The following is a 23,422-nucleotide window of genomic DNA, read 5'->3' on the forward strand; positions in this document are numbered from 1 at the left end:
ATAGTGAAGTGATGGTGTGCCTTTCCAGCAGGGCGGAGCGCGGATTCGCGCCGGCGCCGCCGCTGTTCGGCGCGCCGCTCGCGCCTCCCAACCCCAACCCCTTCTCGGCCGAGTCGCTCTTCCAGACCAGTCAGTATACATTCTATTCTATACCAGATTCACATTACTCTCTTTTATCGCGCTGGACTAACTGGGTAAACAGTATCTTATAGTCAGGTCGTAAACTATATGAATTACTTACTATAGTGTGTTTGGCAACATAACTTTTCAATCGGTAAGAACCAGGAAGGCTATATTTATCCCTTTCCTGGCGCTAGAACGTGGGTGGGTGCTAGAACAAGGGTTAGACAAGGACAGTATGATTCTCTCTGTCTATATTTGAAATGAGACAGTACTTGGCCAAACTATAACTGGGTTTTAAAGTAGTCAAAAGACTTAAATAGATTCGTAAAAAGTGACCAAGCCTTGGCCACCAAGGCCTCCGGGGCTGGGCACGAACCCGTATCATGCCGCCGGTCACCCGCACTCGGTCTATCCGGCCACTCGCCGGCCTGTCCCACCGGTCACCTGTGTTCCGGGTGGCCTATTGGTTATGGCGTCTGCCGCGAATGCAAAAGATGCTAATACCCGGCTCTGGGCACTGGATGGCTCGGTCACTTTTTCTTTCGTATTTGTACGTAAAGTGCTGTGGGCTGGCCATATCATCCGAGGCACAGACAAATGGAGCAAGCGAGTCACCTAATGGTACCCAAGAGAGGGAAAAAGAAAGGCGAAGAAACCTCTAAGGGAAGATGACATCGCGCAGGTAGCTGGCCGTACCTGGAGTAGAGTGGCAATAGATCGGAGAGAGTGGAGAAGGTTGGAGGAGGCCTTTGCCGAAGGGCAAGCAGACAAAGAATACAAAAGATGGGAGATAATAGAGAGATATGTGCAACTGTTCTCTGTTCTGTAAATAAAGGCTATTTTATTTTTATTATTTATGTAAAGTGCAAGACGATAAAGTGTTATTTCTTGATGTATTTCAGGTCCTTCGGCAGATCTCCTACGGCGCGAGTTAGATAACCGGTTCCTGGCGGCGGCGGGCGCGGTGGGCGCGGCGGGCGCGCGCACGGAGATGCACCACCACCAGCACCAGCACACGCACGTGCACCAGCACCCGCACCACCACCCGCACCAGCTGCTGCATCCGCACTCGCTGGTCAGTACAACGACTCTGCAGACGTCGTTCAGCACTACAGGCCGCGTAGCCAACATGTCAATCGCTTATGCTCCGTAGCAATCGAAACGCAACTGTCACTGTCGCACTAATATGGAAGAGTGATAGAGAGACACAAAGCGTTTCATCGTCGTAGCGATAGCGATTGTCACCTTGGCTAGGCCGGCTGTTCTGTGGCAGGGCTCGGCGACGTCGTGCAGCTGGCTTCGTGTCGCTGAGTTCGAATGGTATTTCATTGAAATGCATATGACGCGGCGACGTCTGTAGTCACCGGATTCCAACTTGTACCTTTCTTCTTCTTCCTCGCGTTATCCCGGCATTTCGCCACGGCTCATGAGAGCCTGGGGTCCGCTTGGCAACTAATCCCATGATTTGACGTAGGCACTAGTTTTTACGAAAGCGACTGCCATCTGACCTCCAACTTGTACCTTTATTCGGATTTTTTTTATCTGACCTATTTCAACTTATAACCCCAACGCACCTTAATTGAAATGTGTCCGTTCCCGTTTCAGTTCAAGGACGTGAGCAAGATGAGCTCGCTGTACCGCGGCGGGCTGGGGCTGGGCTACCCGTACTCGTCGTCGCTGCTGCACGCCGCGCCGCCCTACCCGCCGCAGCCGCAGCCGCCGCCGCTCGCCGCCTACGCGCCCAAGGTAACACTACCACCCGACATTGTCCCCACACTACACTCTACCGACGTCCACCGACACCGACCCGATCGTCAAATGTCGAGCCTCCTTATCGCGGTCGGAATCGGTACTCGGTGCGATACTGTGCGAGCGAGATCGAGAGACGCGTAAGGCCGACCTTCTAACCCCCTTATTAATATAACTTTACGGCAGTGTTGTGTATAACGCTTATATTTAGGTTTAAAGACTCGAGCCCTCAAAACTCGTAAGTCTTGAAGACTCGATTATATTTGAGAATTTTATTTATTTATTTTACGCATATGGATGTAAGAAATCGAATTTGCCGTCTTTGAGGCGTTAAGCCTCGAGAGTCTTAAGGGTTCGAATCTTTAAGCCTCGACATGAGCGTTATTCACAACACTACTTTACGGGCCTCATTTAGTTAAATTATGTTTTATCCCTTTCTTATACTTAAGTCAAAATGACAGATAATGACAAACGACTCATAGCTAATTCAGGCCAGTAACGCGTTTATGAATAACGCCATAAAAGTCTTCGACTTAATTATCTCGGGCGGTTGGTAAATAAATTACACTGCTTTATAATACCTAGAAATTCATGGTGTTGCTCGTCGTCGTAAGAATCAGCCGGTTGATCAAATATAATAATACCTGCGTCACCTTCCAATATGCAATTTAAAGTGATATTATTTTAATCTCATGGTTTTTGTTAAACGTTTGGATATTTAGTAGATGGGCCAATAATGCCAACATATTTTGAAACAAATCCTATTGATTTTACGATTTTTACTAAGCTGTAATTGAGCTTTATGACTTAGTCCTTTAACCTTTTGGACGCCAATGACCGATATATCCGCACCAGAGGTTCACCGCCAAAGACTGATTAATCGGTCACAGACCACAGAGTAACATAGACTTACGTAAAGTTCAATTTCAGTTTTGACACTTCGGTAACGTGGCGTCCGGGTGACTGCTTTTGTGTTTGACATGGCGTCGAAAAGGTTAATGACACTTTATTTAATGCTTCTAAGCTTGGATTCGGCCAATAATTGTCTCTTGGTACAGCGATAATTTTGTCTCTAGTTCTCTTTCAAGACCTATGAAAATGGGTCACTTTATATACACAGGTGATTTGTTTCATTTGTGGGTTGAGTGTACATATTAAAGCACTTTGTGATACGGGCCACAAAATAAAATTGTTAGTCAAATCCACGTCAAGGAAACATTATCTTGCATACCTAATGCCTATATTATCATTATTACTCGAAAATTTCTTTATCTACCTTTCTTAGTGCTTACGTTGTTTATGTTGCTTTACGATCATTAACCCTGCCTCGCCTCATTTTAACAGCCCGTAGTGTCGGCCGCGAGCGACTCCGCCACTAAACCAACACCTCGCCCCGCCGTCGCGGTAGGTTTCCACTTGCCACTTCATTACTTCGCATGCCTAATTTCATTACTATCATTCTTTATGTTTCACTATTTTTACATCTCGAGTGCAACCCCCTCGATGCATAGTTTTAATAGGAGCCCTTTTGCGTCCGCAGAAAACCGGCAAATGGAACGCCATGCACGTGCGGATCGCGTGGGAGATCTACAACCACCAGCAGAAGGAGAAGACGGGAGGCGCCGCGCCGACCGCCCCGGGCGTCGCCGCCGCCGCCGACAAGGACAAGCTGCGCGCCTTCCCCGCGCCCGCGCCTCCGCCGCCCGCCTACCGCTCGCCCTACGAACTGACCGCGCCCTACCTGCCGCACCACCCGCACCTAGGTAGCGTCCGATACCCGCCCGTCTCGCTGGCCGCCGCTCTCGCGCCGCCCACTGACCGAGGTTTGCGCGTTTCAGGGATATCGCCGTTCGGACGCTACGGCGCCGGCGCGTTTCCCGGCGGCCCCGCCGCCTTCGGGCTGTACGGGCGCGACCTCGCACTCTCCTCCTCGCTGCACGGCGTGCACCACGGCCCGCTCGGCGCGCCGCTGCACGACGCGTGGCGAGCGCGGCCGCCCGCGCCCGGCGTGCCCGCCGCCGCCGCCGCCGCCGCCGTCGCCGCCGCCGAGGCCCGCCGCGACCACGACGAGCGCGAGCGCGCGCGCCGGGAGCGCGAGCGCGAGCGCGACGACCGCGAGCGCCGCGACCGCGACGAGCGCGAGCGCCGCAAGCAGCGCGAGCAGCAGCACCGCGAGCGCGAGCTGGAGCGCGCGCGCGCCCGCTCCCCGCTGCGCAACGGCCCGCCCGAGCCCGAGCCGCCGCGCGCGGTGAAGGACGAGCGCAAGGAGCCGCCGCGCCCGCCGCCGCCGCAGCTGCCCGCCTACCCGCCGCCGCCGCCCTGGGGCGACCCCTACCGCGCCTTCGACCCGCTGCAGCACATGCGCTTCGCGCCCATCGTCGAGGCGGCCATCCGCGCCGAGGAGGACCGCCACAAGATGCTGAGCGCGTACGCGCACCACCAGCAGCTGAAGGCGGCGCCGCTGCTGCACCGCGGCCTCGGCCACGGGCTGCCGCTGCACCCGGGTGCGGGCGTGCACGCGCACGCGCACGCACACCCGCACGCGTCGCTGGCGCCGCTGCCGCCGCTGGCGCCGCCGCTCGCGCCCCTCGCCCCGCTCGACCTGCTCAAGAAGGAGGAGCCGCGATGATAGCGCCGACTCTCGTCGCCTGTACATACGGTAGAGTAAACGACGTCGCGAGTGAGAATACGACAGTTTAATGTGTATCGTTTCGTATTATCGGTTTAGAAAAATATTTATTGTAACGTCGCTTGCCGAGACGACGGTCGCTCCACTCGCGAGCCGCCCCCGACGCGTTCTTAGTGTAATGTTGACCGGTATCGTAGTCGAACGACGTCGCGAGGAGCGGAGAGTGAGGGGCCGGAGCGAGAGGGCGAGACTCGGGGGAGAGTGGTGCGAGCGAGACGGCTCGCTCGACAAGTGCAATATAGGACGAGGACTCTGGGCGCTCGTCGCCGCCGGCCTGTACACTACTGCTTGTTTATTTACATGGAAATATCTATAGAGTTGTTATTGTGACCATTATTAGTTAATTATACATCAAATTGCTGATTATGTGAGGGATAGGATTATTGAAATCGCTATCAATATAATTATACATATTTATATATACATATAAATAAAATGTAAATATTAGTGTGTAAATTAGTGTTAAAATATAGAATTGGTTTATTTAACTTCAAACAAAAGAAAAATCCCATAAATTATTATTGTATCGGGAGTTTAATTTATGCTTCCGTTAAAAATCTCATAATGGTTTTTCAATTGTACCAGTGGAGTAAATTTATTTATTTACTGACTCCTTAATTAGTGATCATGAAAAAAATTACACTCGACAGTAATAGCGGATGATTTTTGTTAAAATGCATTTAAAAGTATGTGATATTATTATATGTATGTATTGTGAAAAAAACATTTTGTCTGACTTCAAGTAGTGTCTCTCAGGTTTATAGATCTAATGAGTATAATGCAGTAATGTTCAAATTTGTATAAAAGTATTTCATAAATCATTACATTTTTTTTTGTGAACAAATTTTGGATTTGAAATAATTGTGAGCAGTATCCGGATTTATACTTGTTTAGTTATGTTAAGTCAGCAACTACAAACGCATTAGTGTGCCATTCATCCAGTATAAATAAATGATCATTGAGTCAGACAAAATTGCAGTTGTAACCTGTCTTATGGCACATTAAAAATTTGTGTTCTTATTGCGAGAACGAAGTGTATTATAGTTTATACAAAATCATTCTGTATACTAAAAAGTAAATGAAAGCTTGGTGCGATTCAGAAAATACCATTAAAACTTTTGATTTTTATACCAATAAGATTTTTATATACCTTCCTATCCATTTTGTGGCAGATGCCACTAATATCCTAACTTCGACAACGCTACCAAAGTCTTTAACCTTTTGGACGCCAATGACCGATATATCCGCACCGCAGGTTCAACGCCAAAGACCGATTAATCGGTCACAGACCACAGAGCAACATAGACCTACGTGCATAAGCATAAAGTTCAATTTCAGTTTTGACACTTCGGTGACGTGGCGTCTGAGTGACAGCTTTTGTGTTTGACACGGCGTCGAAAAGGTTAATAGGTAGAGGTGTAAAATCTAAAATATCGGGTCTTGAATTTGACAGCTAAAGTATGTAGATAAATAAATTTATAAATAAATATTAGGGAACATCTTACACAGATCAACCTAGCTTCAAACTAAGCAAAGCTTGTACTATGGGTGCTAGGCGACGATATACATACATACATGTAATTCTATAAAAGTTAAACACTCGAATTTAATTTATACCTACTTGTATAGGGATGTACTCGAGAAATTACTAGGATAGTAGTCGTATCGATAAGAAATTGTGTAAGTACGTGAAATCCACACGACAATACAATAATTTGCTATCATCGAACTGATCTGATGGACCCAGGAGATGGGGTAGTGGAACTCTTCGGTAGCTACCAGTAAAGTCTATAAGTGTGATCCTGTAATTGGCTTTCCATCTCTTCATTGGTGCTACTTTGTATTCATAGCTGTGGATCTCCATAATGTAAATAAATAAAGCAGTTTGCGCTCAATTGATTTGTTTCGAAGAGTTATTTTAATAACATCAATGACCACAGAGTTACTTTATTGATATAATTTACAGTAGGTAGGTATAGTTAAATATTGAAAGCCTCATATTTTTTCAGTAAAAACTCATTAAGTAAGGAATGTAACTAATCCAAAATCTATTTTATGCTGACGTGTGTTTAATCCATTCACGCGATCCGCTAGGCGGGTTTTCTATAATTAGGCGCTTTTCGCTTTATACGGTTTCCCCATGTTATCGGCAACTCTCGTTGCTCGCGCTGGCACTGAATGTGTTAATGTCCATAAGCACTAGGCCACTATAAATTTAATTCAAATCGCAATTGTTGACTGCTAATAGTAAAAAAAAACGGACAAGTGCGAGTCGAACTCTTCCACCGAGGGTCTTTTTAGTATTTATTCTTATATCGGCAACAGAAATACATCATCTGTGAAAATTTCAACTGTCTAGCTATCACGATTTATGAGATACAGCCTGGTGACAGACAGACGGACGGAACGGACAGCGGAGTGGGTGCGGAACTCTAAAAAAGGTAAATTTATTCTTAAATAAAACAGTGTTACTGCTGCAACTACACGATGTATTTACTGCTAGAAGAGATTATGTACATATAAATAAAAAATTGTCTATGTTTTGATTTAACCACAATGTATTTGATAGAGTTCTTCACTTCCTGTACCAGATTTGAATAGTTTTCATTCTCTTGACTTTCTTTTGCAATTGAAGTACACCATAGAGTAAGGCTTCTGCTGATGGCGGGCATCCGGGTACGTAGATGTCGACGGGTACGATTCTATCACAACCCCTGAAATGAAATAAGGTATTCCGTAAGTACTAAGTTGGTAGTAAGTACCTCTAAGGTAAGAATTGAGGAATAATGATTTGAATGGCATAAACGGGTATCCATTATAAGGCTTATGCCATTTTTTAAAGTGAAGGACTGGGTGAAGGACTGGGTGTAGCGCGTAGAGTACAGGCGTCATAATTTTTCGAATTAGAAATGGGATATCCTTTCATTTGTAGCAGTAACTCTGTAGAGCTAAGTCTGAACGGGTAATCAATTCAAAATTTCAAAGGGCAGGCAAATTGTTGAGGCTATTCGATAAACAACTAAGCGCCACTTGTACCATCCCACTAACCCGGGGTTAAGCGGTTAAACATGGAGTTACCATGGTGAGCAGTATTATTTGACACTGAGTTAATGGTTTAACCGGTTAACCCCGGGTTAGTGGGATGGTGCAAGTGGCTTTAAGTAAAAGGCTATTTTCTGGGAAGTGATCGAGGGGTCCCAGCATTTTAGTATCTGGGATATAAAAGCAGAGCTTGGCGATCACGAACAACGAGAGGTGTATAAGAAAGAATCGTGGCACGGATTTTGATAGCCGAACTAGATGTTAATAAGAACTGTGGTAACTTCGAAAACAGGATAGTTTTGCAACTTGCATGGCTACTGAACTAGAAACACTTTCTACTGTAGCAACAGTAAGATTTTATGGTAAGCCGTGCAGAAGCATAAATGTTGGTTAAGTATTTTTTTTTTTTGGGTTTAATCCTTCAATACACAGCTACCAGCCGCACTAAGCATAAGTACAATAACTTATTTTGAAATCTCTTTCAATAATTGTAGCACATATTTCAGGACATAGTGCACTGCCTTATGGGAATATAGTTCAGATCCGGAAACCGCTACCAACTTTTAGTATGTTGTTGGGCATAGCATTGGGCCTCCAAAACTGCCGGGAGACAGCGGCGCCGGCCATCTACTTCAGCGGAATGACGTCATCAAAATGACTCCCGCTTCGTTGCGAATATTGCATATTGTACCCAAACTATGCATGGCACATAATTGTGTGGGGTATTGAATGAAAGCCAGTTAAATATGCTATATTTCATTTATACAGTGTGTACCAAAATATACAGCCGTTTAAGAGCCATTTACAAAAGAATCAAAATGATGTAAACAAATATTCAATTATTTGGGTTTTACAACCAAACCAAAAGTCGGACGTTAAAGCAATGTACTACAAAATTAAAGACGATGTCTGACTCCGTACGTTGATATCAATAAAGTCAAAATTGGACCAAATATGTGGAAATTATGCATCAAAATGTAGGTATTTGCCCATACAAATGCATTAGTTAAAAAAATCCAAATTGGTCATTTTCAGGATAATCCGCGTAAGCTTCTAGTATGTTATTAGAAATATGACCTGGGTTCTAAAACTGCCGGGAGACCATCTTTATTGTTCCCCAGTCACGAATAATGACGTCATACAAATAATCACTGCCGAATTTCGTAAAATGTAAATTATAGCTATACTATGAGTCACACATACATGTGTGTTACATGTAATGAAAGGTTATTGTGTGTTACATGTAATGAAAGGTTATTAAATTTATTATGATTCACCTAAACATTGTTTGTAAAAAAAATGTACGTTTTAAGAGCTAGAAACAAAGAAATACCACTTCTTATGGAAAAAGTAGATGTATATCAATTTTATAGCTAAACTAAAATCGTCAATAAAATGTTGAGTATAATATTTAAAATACTAGTTATTCAACTATACATCACAATTTAAATTTTACATTTCCGATAAAAACTGTGGAAGTTGTGGAAAAAAAACTAAAGCGCGCCAACAATTCTACCTTAATGCGCTCATATTATGCAAAGAATAGTTCTAATTATCGAGTATTAAATGAATGAACATTACATAAAATACATGAAAACGACATTTTCGAATGGAACCTTAATTAAAAAAATAATAATTTACTGGATAAGTAAGCAAAATACTGTTTCTTTAAGGACCTAATCTCCTCCTTTCAAAGTCGGTTAAAATGTGGCTTTTGTGACCTGAGCTACAAAGACAAATAAATTGACACCTCATTTATCAAAATCAGTTCAGTTGTTTCATGTAAATAATACATAATTACATACGTAGATAGCAGTTCCTGCCGTAGTCGAGGTAAATATTAACACATTCAACACCAAGAACCCGACTGTCGGGTACACTGTTCGTAGCGACTACGCGCTACATACGACGAAACCGTGGCTACGCGCTACGAGCGTAACCCGTAGCACTTAGTGGTATTGAATGTGTTAATATGAAATACTCTTATTGTCATGGCCTAACGCTACATTATTAGAGAAATGTAAAGTTACATGCCATAACAATAATATGTAGGTACATGCCTAATACAAAATGCCTTATCGAGGTAAATGCCATATCAGTTCACTTATGCGAAACATAATTGGATGCTGATACGCAATAATGTGTCAACCCACATTAATTTTTCAATAAGATGTCAACTCAAAATATTGACGCTTAAAGTTGACATTTTATTGCAAAATGGATGTGGGATGACTCATTTTTGCTAAACACCATCCAATTATATATTTAAGCCTCGATTAGCCTTATACATACATACATACATACATCACTGGCTCAGTGACCCAAAGAGGATCATGGCCTCTGACACAAAAGAGCGTCATTCTGCCCTATTCTGCGCCACTTCGCGCCAGTTGGGTATTCCGAGGGCTTAGCCTTATATAGAAGCAAAATTTAACTACGAGCGTAGCGAGTAATTCGAAAAGTGGAATCTTGAGTGGTGGTTTCAAGGCTGAGCTGAGAAGGCTGGCAGAATTTTCCCTCTGATCCTGCGAAATACAGGTCAGCCCTCTGGTCATTCGAAGCCTCCATAAGGCATCTTGCTAACTCATCGAGGCGACGCCCGCTAGGCCTGCTAACATCTACGGCCTGAGGGTTTCATTGTTAGACGCCAAGCCACGCCAGGCCATAATAGTAAAGGTCTAATTATTTAATTTTAATTTTTTGTCCGACTACGGCAGAATTTGTGTAGGTACCGTTTCCATGAAACTACTGAACTGATTTTGATAAATGAGGTGTCAATTTATTTGTGTTTGTAGCCCAGGTCACAAAAGCTACATTTTAACCGACTTTGAAAGGAGGAGATTAGGTACTTAAAGAAACAGTATTTTGCTTACTTATCAAGTAAATTATTACTTTTTTAATTAAGGTTCCACTCGAAAACGTCGATTTCATGTATTTTATGTAATGTTCATCCATTTAATACTCGATAATTAGAACTATTCTTTGCATAATATGAGCGCAATAAGGTGGAATTGTTGGCACGCTTTAGTTTTTTTTCCACAAATTCCACAGTTTTTATTGGAAATGTAAAATTTAAATTGTGATGTATAGTTGAATAACTGGATTTTTAAATATTACACGCAACATTTTTTTGACGATTTTAGTTTAGCTATAAAATTGATATACATATATCTACTTTTTCCATAAAAAGTGGTATTTCTTTGTTTGTAGCTCTGAAACTATACATTTTTTTAGAAACAATGTTTAGGTAAATCATACTAAATTTAATAACCTTTCATTACATGTAACACACATGTATGTGTGACTCATAGTATAGCTATAATTTACATTTTACGAAATTCGGCAGTGATTATTTGTATGACGTCATTATTCATGACTGGGGGACAATAGAGATGGTCTCCCGACAGTTTTAGAACTCAGGTCATATTGCTAATAACATACTAGAAGCTTACGCGGATAATCCTGAAAATGACCAATTTGGATTTTTTTAACTTTAAGGCATTTGTATGGGCAAATATCTACATTTTGATGCATAATTTCCACATATTTGGTCCAATTTTGACTGTATTGATATCAACGTATGGAATCAGACGTCGTCTTTAATTTTGTAGCACATTGCTTTAACGTCCGACTTTTGGTTTGGTTGTAAAACCCAAATAATTGAATATTTTTTTACATCATTATGATTCTTTTGTAAATGGCTCTTAAACGGCTGTATATTTTGGTACACACTGTATAAATGAAATATAGCATATTTAACTGGCTTTCATTCAATACCCCGCACAATTATGTGCCATGCATAGTTTGGGTACAATATGCAATATTCGCAACGAAGGGGGAGTCATTTTGATGACGTCATTCCGCTGAAGTAGATGACCGGCGCCGCTGTCTGTCGGCAGTTTTGGAGACCCAATACCATGCCCAACAACATACTAAAAGTTGGTAGCGGTTTCCAGATCTGAACTATCTCTTCGACCGTTTCCCATAAGGCATAGTACTAACAACAATAGAACAAGGTATACAAATTAAATGACATTCCAAAGTTAGTGATTGTACTTTTGCTTACGGTGGCAGTATAGAAATACACTCGATAATTGTTTAATTTTTGAAAAATATCTGTTAATGGGGATCAAATAATTACCTCACAACAGAATAGGAGTAGTGGTAATATCCACCACCATTGGCACAGCTTCCCATGGAAATGACCCATCTGGGATCAGGCATCTGGTCATATACTTTCCTTAGAGCTGGTGCCATTTTGTTAGTCAAGGTCCCTGCGACAATCATGACATCAGACTGGCGAGGTGATGCACGGAACACTACACCATATCTGTAATGGAAAATGTATCATGATAAATAAATACATATAAGGTTGTCTGAAATTTGCGTCCTCAAATTAAAAGGCCAGGCCACTAAATTCTATTACTAAGACATTCTGGACTATCTGTACCTAGATAAGATTCTTCTGATGTTTAGTGATTTTTAAGGTGGTGCAGGAGACCCTAAAGCGGAGCTACAACTATACATATAGGCTCTTTTTCTTGATTAGCACCTTAGTTGATTTTGGCTTTTAATTGTTTAGCGTTTTAGTTGATTTTGGCTATTGCAACCTCCCTTAGAACAAAAAAAGGTTTTTCACTTCTCATGCTCAAAAAGTGCACCTTTATGTCGTGCGTAGACGACATAAAATCGCATTTTATGCTCTAGAGCATAAAAGTAAAATTTTCTTCTAAGACTAAGGTAATCGGTCTCAACAGCCAAACAGTTAAAACATATTGCACAATTTTACTGAGCAATAAAATTGTGTAGATGACAAAACTTGTTATATAATTTTATTTTTGCTACAATTTATTAGAAATCCGTATTTTCTGTCATTAAATTTAGTAAATCACATAAAATAGGAGTCGATTATCGTTCAAAAATGCTCCGAAATTTTTGACTTGGCAGAAAACCAAGCGTCTGAAACTCTGATCACATGTTAAAAATTGAAAAGTTAGTTGGCGGGAATTGGTTACGTATTATGTTCTTTCGCTTTACGACAATTTCGTGGTGTAAATTGCCGTGAAAAATATAATTATATTTTCCTCGCAATCGAAGTGAAAAGCAGAGTGTACAACAAGGGCATAAATGTCCATTTTTACCCTCGTCTACTATTTTGGTCTTCGCTTCGCTCAGACCAAAAAATTTCCTCGATTAAAAGTGGGTCACTTTATGCCCTTGTTGTACAATCTACTATTATAACCCCCTCTCTGCGCATGTCACCTGTATTGTATTATCTGCGAGCCCTTGTGGACCCCTTCTTGAAGCATTGTGGCCGCCCAGGCCAGGGATTTTAACCAAACACATTGATAACTTGCTAAACTTCACTTGTATTTGCTCCTATATGATCTTGGTGTAGTTGAAGCACCAAATAATTCAGTAGGCATATTACGGATGGCTTTTGGAAATTATGGATACGGAGAACGCAATACGAGGGGTCAACTACTAATAGACTATGCTCTCGAACACAATTTACTAATCATCAATACACTCTTCAAGAAAAAAAGCAGTAAGCGCTGGACATGGACATCTCCCAACCAAAAAATCCAAAATGAGATAGATTTTATTATGACTAACAAACATCATATGGTAAAAAACATGGAAGTTTTAAACAAAGTCAACTTCTCTTCAGACCACAGACTACTTCGAGCAACATTCAGTCTATGTCATAAAAGTAAAAACAGAAAAAATTATAAAAACCAGATAATAAGTCCTAAAACTGATGACGAAATTAAAAAATATATAGAAAATTTAAAAACAAATCTTAGCGATGAATTAACCAATGTGCCGGGAAGTGTTCAAACATATTACAACTACCTGGAAGAGAATATATTGCGCAGCTTACAAACTAACGAAGAAACTAGAAGGAAACAACATACAATACTTAGCAATCACACAAAACAACTAATCAAGAAACGCACAGAATTAATACAACTTAAAAACAAAACTAAAGATCAAAAAAAGGAACTCACTGAAATGTTTAAAATTACTAACAAAGCAATAAAACAGGACTACAATAATTACAGGGAAGAGATAATTACAAGGAACATACATACACACAGAAGTACCAAAAGAGCTTACAAGGAAATGTCTCTACATAAAAATTGGATACAAAAATTAGAGAACAGCTCAGGCGAGACCAAATCAAGGAAGGAGATATTAGAACACGCAACTAAGTTTTATAGAGAACTCTACAGCAAGAAAGAAAATACACCGTTACAGCAAGAACACAATATCACCAGCAATGGGTGCAACATAGTTAAACCAATTGATGAAGATGAAGTACTCTCTCACATAAAGAAACTGAAAAATGAGAAGAGCCCAGGCCCAGATGGGCTAACAAATGACTGCCTTAAACTAGGAGCTCCAATTTTACTTAAACACTTAAAAAAGCTATTTAATATGATACTAGAATTTGAAATAGTACCAAAACAATGGTGCTCTTCTGATATAGTACTAATATATAAAAAAGGAGACCCATTAGATATTGGAAATTACAGACCCATTAGCCTACTGACAAGTGTCTACAAGCTCTTCACATCGATTATACTGAAAAGAATTGCTATAAAAATCGACACCGCACAACCAAGAGAACAGGCAGGCTTCCGCTCAGGCTTTAGCACAACCGATCATATACATGTAGTGGAACAACTAATTGAAAAATTTAATGAATTCAGGAAACCACTATATGTTGCTTTTGTTGACTACAGCAAAGCCTTTGACAGCATCAGTCACAACTCAATCTGGAACGCACTAAAAGTGTCAGGAGTAGAACAGAAATACATAAATATCATCAAACACATATACTCAAATAGCACAAGCAGAGTTAAACTTGAAAGAAGAGGAGATCATATCAAAATTGAAAGAGGAGTAAGGCAAGGCGACCCTCTGTCACCCAAGCTTTTCATTGCCGTACTAGAAAATATTTTTAAAAACATAAACTGGACTGGATATGGTATTAACATTGATGGATGTCGCCTAACGCACCTGCGGTTTGCAGATGACATAATCATATTTGCAGAAAGAGCTAAACAACTAGAAAATATGTTACAGACACTAGACAAGGAAAGCGATGAAGTAGGCTTACAAATGAACAGAAGCAAAACGAAGGTAATGACTAATAGCCTTGACACCCCCATCAATGTAAAAGGAAATACAATTGAATATGTAAAGAAATACATATACCTGGGCAAGCAAATTTCCTTTTCACGGACTAATAACGAGGAAGAGGTAGATAGAAGGAAAAATATTACATGGCGAAAGTTTTGGTCATTCAAAGAAATTCTGAAAGGAAAATTTAGTATGAAGATAAAAAGAATAGTAATGGACACATGCCTTCTGCCTAGTTTATTATACGGATGTCAAACGTGGACTTACACCAACAAGATCAAACAAAAAATAAACACCACACAACGAGCCATGGAAAGAAGCATACTGGGAATAAACAAAATGCACAAAATTAAAAACGACACTATAAGAATAAAAACAAACGTCAAAGATGCGCTCACACAAGCCCTTAAGCTCAAATGGCAATGGGCAGGACATATTTCAAGATATACAGATGACAGATGGACAACACTAACAACAAGATGGAAAGGACCATTACCAGCCAAGAGGAAAGTTGGCAAACCAGTCAAACGGTGGACTGATGACATAGTAGAGGTTGCAGGAAAAGACTGGATGTACAATGCCAAACACAGACATTTATGGAAGAAATGGGAGGAGGCCTTTACCCAAACGGGATCTATACCTCACGAAAGGAGGAAAAACAACAGAAACAACAGCATAAAAACATATTTTAACAGAAACTAAAAAAAGAGTTATGGAAATAAAGAGGCTATAATAATAATAATTACGGATGGCTTTATCCACATGATAAATTAACCATTGGGTACTTTTTAACACTGCTGGATTGAAAGTGACAGACACCATTTTATCATGCTGTCACATAGACAAAAACGAACATCATATCCGTACAGGTGTAGGCAGTACCGTCTTCACCATAAGGGCATACGGGGCCCGTGCCCAGGGCCCCCATCCTCATGGGGCCCCGAAGGACAGACAGTAACAATATATTTGATTACCCATAATACATAGAAGATCAGAGTAGAAAAATGTTAGTTAATTAGCTTTCCAAAAGGGCCCCAAATTCTTATTTGCCCAGGGGCCCCAGCATCGTTTAAAGCAATAAGCCTGGGTGTAGGTATTTATCAACCTACTTTTTTATCCCGATACTTCATAAGTACCTCAAAGTCAAAAGACGAGTTGAAGTTAAATTTGTTAAACCAAATTTATATATGCCATGTAACTACTAACTTCAATAATAAAGGCCAATAAAATTACAATTACCTGTCCATATCATAGCGAGGCGCGGCGATGTGCATCATTTCCACGGCACAGCAAGCTAAACCAAAGGTCATAGGCCAAATGGAGCCCTTCCTTCCCCAGTTGAGGAGATCGTCAAGCCTAGCCACCGCAATCTCTGCCAGGTTACTAGCATCCTGGAAGGGAGAGTACGGGCGCTTCTCGTTCGGCTTCGGAGCTGGCAAATGGGTTTGACGGACTTGATCAACGATGGGAGCAAAAGCACCTTTCTTCACTACAGAAAGAGCTTTAGGAGCCGTCGCTCCCAGCGCTTTAATAGCCTGCATGATTACCTGAAAAATGTTTTGGTTATGTACTTATGTATCTACACGTACTACGCATTAAATTCCATTTAGTGCAAAATTAAACAGGCGTATTCACATGCTGACAAACTTACAAGCTTTCACACAAACTACTCGATAAAATTATGCCACTGTACGCTTATAAAATAAAATTTTAATACACAAAATTTACGTAAGAACAGACAAGTGTTGTGTTTGTGAAGTTGGCTAATCATATAAAAACTACGCATAATATTTTTTGATTCGTCGACTCATTATTGAAAACAAAGTAATTACAAATATACTGTTTCACTAAATTTACAGTGAAAGTAGTACTTTTTAAAAATAATATGTGTTATTTGCAAGTTTAATACCTAACTCAAGAATAATTTTGTTGGTCTTACATACCTCGTAAACGAATTAGTATATCATTAGGTGTATTTTTCTAAGAAAAACCGTAGTGATTATATCAAAGAATATAATACTCACTAGGAGAAGAACGATAACTCTCTGATGAGTTGGTAGTTGGAGGGTCGAATGGAGATTAAGTGAAACGAGACATTACCGAAGATGTGTTATATTCTCGGTATCCAAGTATAGAGAGCAAGTAAATCTAAACATAACATATTTATAGGCTATTATTGCTTACATGCTATTTATACAATTACGTGCGTCGCATATTTATGTTGCAGACAGTAACGTATAGTTACTGTTAATATGTTAACTTAGGCATATAGTACACCTCCCTGGAAAGTTACTCTTCACCCCCACAAAGGAAGAAAAAAAAATGTGACACGCAGTTGTATTTAAGTACATTTTTTTTTAAATTATAATATAATATAATAGTTGCTAGTTATTACTTAGTTTCAAAATACATCTTAGTGTTATTTTTATGAGTTATATAAACTTGATTATTTTTTAATATCTTAACATTTGGTGACATATCTTCTATGACCTTGTAAGGTCCATTATAAATAGAGTCTAATTTATCGCCTACTTGGTTTTTTAAAAGTATTAAGTCTCCTGGTTTATATTGTACAGAATTCATTTTCTTATCATACATTAATTTTCTATTGACTTTACTAGACATTAAATTATTTCTAGCTTCTGACTGAGCTCTTTGTAACCTATACTTAAATTCTATAGGATAACTATCATAATTATAGAGAGGGTCGACAGAAGAAATTAAATTATTCGGTAAACGACAGTGTTTGCCGAAAACTAATTCGAATGGCGTATATTGCGTCTCGGTATGTACGGTGGTATTATACGAAAAACACCAATAGCTTAACCAGGTACTCCAGTCTGTGCGGTTATTACTACATTGTATCCTAAGGTAAGCTCCTAGGTTCTTGTGCGTGTTCTCGAGTGCTCCTATAGTTTCGTGGTGATAAGCAGTCGAGTGTAGCTTATTTATACCTAATAATCTACAAATATCGCTAAAAACACTGGACATAAATTCGGTACCTTGATCCGTTATAATGTCGCTTGGTACGCCATATCTTAAAATAAAATTATTTACAAATGCTTTACTTACAGACTCAGTGTCTTTCCTCTCTAAAGGATATGCTTCGACGAACTTAGTCAGTTCACACTGAATTGTTAATACGTACTTATAGTTAAAATTGTCTATTTCTAAAGGTCCTAGAATGTCTAAAGAAACTCTTTCGAAGGATGAACTTGGCGTTGTAGTTATCACCATTGGCTCCTTAGTGTATTTATTAGTGTGTTTGTTGTGTTGACAATGTGCACATTTCTTTACGTATTCGTATACATCGTGGGTCATTCTTGGCCAGAAGTAATGACGTTTAATATTATTGAGCATTCTATTAACCCCCGCGTGGCCACTGGTGGGTAACAGATGGAAATCGTTTAAAATAACTCTTATTTCCTCTTTATCGTATACTTTCGTGACACCTTTCGTTACTAGGATCCTAGGAATATCACATTTGTAGCTAGCTAAAAATTCATTTATTTCTTGCGCATTTTGTTTATTTTTTATTATTATAACTTCATTTATGCGTTGCTTCTTGCAAAATTCTTCTAATTCCCTCGCTAACACGCCTACGGTAGATAACGATCGGGATGTTAGATATATGCATGACTCGCTTGGTACGTACTCAAAATTTCCTTTACTACTCATTATTTTATTTTGACATGTCTTACTTAATTTGTAATCGGAACTTAATATGAGTTCAATACAATTTTTTGGTGCTTTGATGATTTCCACAACTCTAGGTTGATCAAGCCTATCGTTTGCGGGTACATCTGGCGCTAAGTCACCTTGATCGCAAGTTTGTTGCGCGCGCAGTTTCCGTGTTTGAGCTCTGGTCATGACTGATACAACGTGTGTTCTAATATTTTTTAAATCTTCACTATTCATCGGTAAACGACTCAATGCGTCTGCAGCTGCATTGTTTCGCCCCGGAATGTACTCAATATCAAAATTGAATTCTTCTAAATACAACCTAAATTTGGTTAATCTACTCGAGGGATCAGTCATTCCAAAAAGATAAATCAATGGTTTATGGTCGGTGACAATTTTAAACCTTTTCCCAAAGAGATAGGGTCTAAAATGTCTTGTCGACCAAACTATGGCAAGTAATTCCAAATCTATGATTGGGTATCGCGTCTCGGCTGGCTTAAGATTTCGACTTGCGTACGCGACTACTTTTCCGTTGGAATTTGATAGTACTGCACCTAATCCTATTTTTGATGCATCTGTATGTAACGTAAAAATGTTATTTTCTGAAAAATCTGGATAGTCTAAAACTTGTGGACTCGTAAGAATATTTTTTAATTTTAAAAATGCTGCTTCACACTCTGTAGACCAGTTAAAAACTGCGTTTTTCTTGGAAAGCTGGTTTAAAGGATAAGCTATGTTCGCGAAATTTGGAATAAACCGTCTATAGTAATTGGCAAATGCTACGAATCTTTTGACCTCGTCTGTATTCGTTGGTCTTGGGTATTTGGTTAATGCATCTACTTTCGCTGGGTCGGGCTCTACTCCCTTTGAAGTTATTTTGTGCCCTAAATACATTATCTCTTTACGTAAAAATTCGCATTTTAATGGATTTAGTTTAAGATTCGCGCTCCTTAAACGTTCTAAAACTTGAGTGAGGTTATGGTTATGTGACGTTATGGATTTACCTATGACAATGCAATCGTCTAAGTATATGAAACATTGTTTGTAATTTAATCCGGACATGGCTATGGTCATAAGTCTTGAGAAAACACTACCGCTTGTTCGGAGTCCCATGGGACATCTCTTCATTGAATACATCTTATCGGTAGTAAACGCGGTGTATTTCCGGGATTCCTTGTCTAAAGCTAGTTGGTAATAACCTTGGGAAAGATCGAGCTTTGAAAAATATATGCTACCTGCTAGGGAATCTAATATTTCTGTTATGTTGGGCAATGGGAATTTATCATCCTGTATTCTATTATTTAGTTGCCTGTAGTCGACAACCAATCTCCATTTCTTTTCTCCTAACTTATCACTCTTTTTAGGAACAAGCAAAACTGGGCTGGACCACTCGGAAGTAGTCTCTTCTATTATGTCGTTATCTAGCATATCTTGGATCTGCGTTTGAAGTTCTTTGCGTAAGGCATGTGGTATCCTGTAAGGTTTTACGTATACTGGGCTTGCATTTTCTTTTAAGTTAATTTTGTGCTCCAGCAAGTTTGTTGTGGTAAGCTTGTCGCCTGGCAGATGAAAAACATCTGCGTATTTTGCACAAATTTGTTCTATACTTAATTGTTCCTCTTTGTTTAAATAAGTGTGTAAATTTAATAGATCTAATAAGGTTTTTACTCTATTGACGCTAATTTTCCCTGTGTCAAAATTGCAAATATCAAAATTACATAATCGGTTTACCTTCAACTTTGATAAATCTAAAGTAACTGGCTTATCAGTCGTATTCAATATCCGTACGGGTATTTGACCTTTGTCTGGTCTTGAAATGACACCTGCTACAAAAACGCCTGCTTGCATTTCCTGGGCTAGTACTACACAGTCGTCTACCAGTTGTGACGTAATGTGAGTCATAACTTCGCATCGCGGAGGTATATTATGGACATACGTATTATTTAAATGTACTTGCATAGGTATCGAAACGGACTGACCTCGGTCCTCTAAAATTAATGCATTGCGTTTATAACTTATATCTGCATCGTAACGTTTGAAAAATTCTTCCCCTAAAATTGCTTGGGCTGCGCATTGCATATTCTTAAAAACATGAAACTTTTCTTCGCAAATGAAACCGTTAAAGTCTAAGTCTAAATATATATATCCTTCTGAAGTTAAATCTCCGCATACTCCCTTAATAGTAATGCTATGTCCTTGTATTTGTCTGAAAAGATCGGGTTTGTTTTGTAAATATTCGTACCTAATAGCACACAGGCCTGCTCCGCTGTCGGCCAAGAGTTTTAATTTATATGTTTTACCTATACTACAAGTTACTGTGCTATAATTATCTTTATTATAACTAAATATTGCGCTATTCATATTAGTCACGAAAAAACTGCCTGTTAGGTTTTACATTATCGTGTGACGGTTGCATGTGCTGCGCACGCGTATTCGGGCGAGTGGGCGCGCGCGCAGGTCGGTGGACTGTAGCTGCACGGTCAGCGAAATTGTCCGGTCGTTTAACTCTATTTGTCGAGACGTGTTGCGAAATACCTGTGTTACGGTTATTATTGGAATAATACCGTGTCCCGAATGTATTTTTATTTCCTGTGTTAAAATCTCTGCCCTTATTCCTATTGTAACGCGCAGAGTGGGCATTCCGGTTCCCGTAATTATTACGAGAATGTCCCCGTCCATAATGTAGGACTTGATCCTGTTGTGGTGATGAGCTGTGTTCGTCAATGGCCGTCCTGATTGCTTCGGGCAATGACGTAAATTGCCTAGATGATATTATTGTGCTTAATTTTGGGTCTGCTAGACCGTCTGCAAACCGTTTAATGGCTGATTTCTCGTTCAGCGGACGAAGTATATCGTACCTGCTATCGTTACCGTCGGCCTGAGATATGGTCAGGTTGACGAAAAGATCCTCGATCTCGGCTCCGAATGCCTCTATAGTTCTCCTACCTTGCCTAGCTCTGTATAGTTGAGCCTGAATCGATTCGGACGATTTTTTAGGTAGTAAAAATGTGCGCATATCCGTGACAAGTAATTCTACGCTACTATATGACGTCTTTAATCTGAGCTTAGCGCTAGATGAAAGTCTTGTTTTTAGGACGAAGTCTATTAAAACCTGTTGAGTTTCGCTATTAATAATGGAACTGTACATTAGAATACCGTCTATTAATTGTTTAGTGGTATCCTCCTGCCCCGTCATGACGGGCAACAAGGCGATGGCCGTCTTGACATCAAAACTGGGCTTAGCCATTTTTCCGTCTGTTTGAGATTCTGTATCAAAATAATTTAATGCTATCTTTATCCTACTGTAAGTGTCGGCAATATCGTTTATATGCTTATTAGCTAACTCTAATTCTGAAATTTTATATTTTTCCGTTTGTTTCTGTAACTGAGACACAATATCCGCCGCGCGATTATATAATTCGTTTGATTCGTCTAGTTTCTTTCTACCTATTTCTTTCCGTCGCCTCTCTGGACCTAACTTTACAATATCTTCTCTTAATTTATTTAACCTTTCACGAATGGACACTAACTCAGATAGCATAATAAATTTGCGGCTACGGTTAATAACATACAACGGCTAAAATTAGGATACCTAACATTTCCTATATATCGCGACGAAACAATTAAAACATAATGATAAAGTTATATCTAACTTACATTAGTAGCGGGCAATGTACCCCCGTAAGTAGGTTATGTCGACGCTGCATTCCGCGCTGGCTGGGCGGTCGCGTGACGCTGCTGGCGAGCTGGCACCTCCATGTGGCACTCGCTGACGCTGCATGTGGCTGCCTCTGCTCCGACGACGATGACGGGCCGGGCTAACCCTGGACTCCCTCGAACATGGGCCGGGATAACCCTGGACACCTCTTGATATGGGCCGGGATAACCCTGGACACCTCTTGAATTGCGAGCCGGGATAACCCTGGACAACGCTCTTCTTTCTTCGTTTTTTCTTAATTTTTAGTTTTGTTTCTTGGTCATCTTTTTCTTTCTTCTCTTTCGTTTACAAAATGTGTGGGAGGGTTCTGTTTAATAGGAAGCTTCTTTCTTGAAAATGCGCAGGAAGTTTCTTTCTTGAAAAATAGGTTCTTTAACTTGAATTCTTCATTAGGGTGATCTTCTTGCCTTGACTTCTATCTTCATTTTCCTATGCGATGCGCTATGGTGGACTTCGTTTTCCTGGTATTCTTCTGGTATGGGTCGCCATCTGATGAGTTGGTAGTTGGAGGGTCGAATGGAGATTAAGTGAAACGAGACATTACCGAAGATGTGTTATATTCTCGGTATCCAAGTATAGAGAGCAAGTAAATCTAAACATAACATATTTATAGGCTATTATTGCTTACATGCTATTTATACAATTACGTGCGTCGCATATTTATGTTGCAGACAGTAACGTATAGTTACTGTTAATATGTTAACTTAGGCATATAGTACAACTCCATACAAAAAAATGTCCCTTTCAAAAGTTCGTTTATACTACTAGCGCTCTGGTAGGATACCATTGTAATTAGAATTGACAACCCGTTTAGCCTAGCGGGTATTGGCAGTAATCCAGTTCAGGAAGCTAATGGTCCTGGGTTCGAATCCCAGAGAGGGAATTTCTTTTTGTATTTTTTTCTTTTTTGTTGGGGTCAGGTTTTTAAGAGCCTATCAACGTGCACAGTAGCGCCACTGCTGAATACATTAAACTAGTTTTTATGTTATTGGATTCGTCAATCTACCCGTCCAAAGTTAAAACGGCCGTTTTTGTTTTGAGCTCATAGATCGACGAATCCAGCAACATAAAATCTAGTTTGATGTATTCAAAAGGTACCTAAATACACAATACAGTCCGTAGCGGCCCCTTTTTTAAATACATGTCGTTAAATTTAAATAATCACGATTATTTAGCAGTGGCGCTAGTGTGCACGTTGTTGGGCTCTTAAATTAGCATTTCACAAAAAGGTAAAAAAATACGTTAAAAGATAATGATTAGGTACTATATTC

The 23,422-nt window shown here is 40.2% G+C and overlaps 3 protein-coding genes across 11 annotated transcripts in view; 1 reads left to right on the forward strand and 2 right to left on the reverse strand.

Moving 5' to 3' along the window:
* LOC134796016 (fibrosin-1-like protein) overlaps positions 1-5,698 on the forward strand; it is a 323,185-nt gene extending 317,487 nt beyond the window's left edge. For 6 of the 9 annotated variants that reach the window (XM_063767925.1, XM_063767917.1, XM_063767920.1 and 3 more), the window contains 5 exons: positions 29-129; positions 1,026-1,198; positions 1,729-1,869; positions 3,217-3,276; positions 3,413-5,698. In XM_063767925.1, coding sequence (XP_063623995.1) covers positions 29-129; positions 1,026-1,198; positions 1,729-1,869; positions 3,217-3,276; positions 3,413-4,501 — 1,564 coding nt within the window. In that variant the 3' untranslated portion in view covers positions 4,502-5,698. The remainder of the gene's footprint in view (positions 1-28; positions 130-1,025; positions 1,199-1,728; positions 1,870-3,216; positions 3,277-3,412) is intronic. The other 3 variants (XM_063767923.1, XM_063767919.1, XM_063767921.1) reach the window with 3 other exon arrangements.
* A 1,331-nt stretch (positions 5,699-7,029) lies between these two features.
* Positions 7,030-16,546, reverse strand: LOC134796003 (NADH-quinone oxidoreductase subunit B 2-like). The gene is made up of 4 exons (XM_063767905.1): positions 16,404-16,546; positions 15,992-16,299; positions 11,745-11,933; positions 7,030-7,275 (listed from the first exon to the last, which is right to left on the reverse strand). Exons 2-4 carry the CDS (start codon positions 16,291-16,293, stop codon positions 7,137-7,139), a joined length of 630 nt encoding a protein of 209 aa, XP_063623975.1. The 5' UTR covers positions 16,294-16,299; positions 16,404-16,546; the 3' UTR covers positions 7,030-7,136.
* Positions 16,547-18,213: 1,667 nt separating this feature from the next.
* LOC134796498 (uncharacterized) lies at positions 18,214-21,680 on the reverse strand. Its single transcript, XM_063768688.1, has 3 exons — positions 21,095-21,680; positions 19,669-19,992; positions 18,214-18,221 (listed from the first exon to the last, which is right to left on the reverse strand). The coding sequence occupies exons 1-3, from the start codon at positions 21,678-21,680 to the stop codon at positions 18,214-18,216; spliced, it is 918 nt and encodes a 305-aa protein (XP_063624758.1).
* Between the last annotated feature and the right edge of the window lie 1,742 nt (positions 21,681-23,422).

Source organism: Cydia splendana, chromosome 13 (assembly GCF_910591565.1).
Source record: "Cydia splendana chromosome 13, ilCydSple1.2, whole genome shotgun sequence".
Lineage (NCBI taxonomy): Eukaryota > Metazoa > Arthropoda > Insecta > Lepidoptera > Tortricidae > Cydia > Cydia splendana.

What these genes read in the sequence shown, in the direction of transcription:
- LOC134796003 (XM_063767905.1), bottom strand. Translation starts at nt 16,293, where the DNA reads ATGCAGGCTATTAAAGCGCTGGGAGCGACGGCTCCTAAAGCTCTTTCT. An exon ending in CCTCGCTATGATATGGACAG is followed by an intron (nt 11,934 to 15,991) that starts GTAATTGTAATT and finishes TTTCCATTACAG; the next exon opens with ATATGGTGTAGTGTTCCGTG. An exon ending in TACTCCTATTCTGTTGTGAG is followed by an intron (nt 7,276 to 11,744) that starts GTAATTATTTGA and finishes ATTTCATTTCAG; the next exon opens with GGGTTGTGATAGAATCGTAC.
- LOC134796498 (XM_063768688.1), bottom strand. Translation starts at nt 21,680, where the DNA reads ATGGCTAAGCCCAGTTTTGATGTCAAGACGGCCATCGCCTTGTTGCCC. An exon ending in TTATGGACGGGGACATTCTC is followed by an intron (nt 19,993 to 21,094) that starts GTAATAATTACG and finishes TTCATCTGCCAG; the next exon opens with GCGACAAGCTTACCACAACA.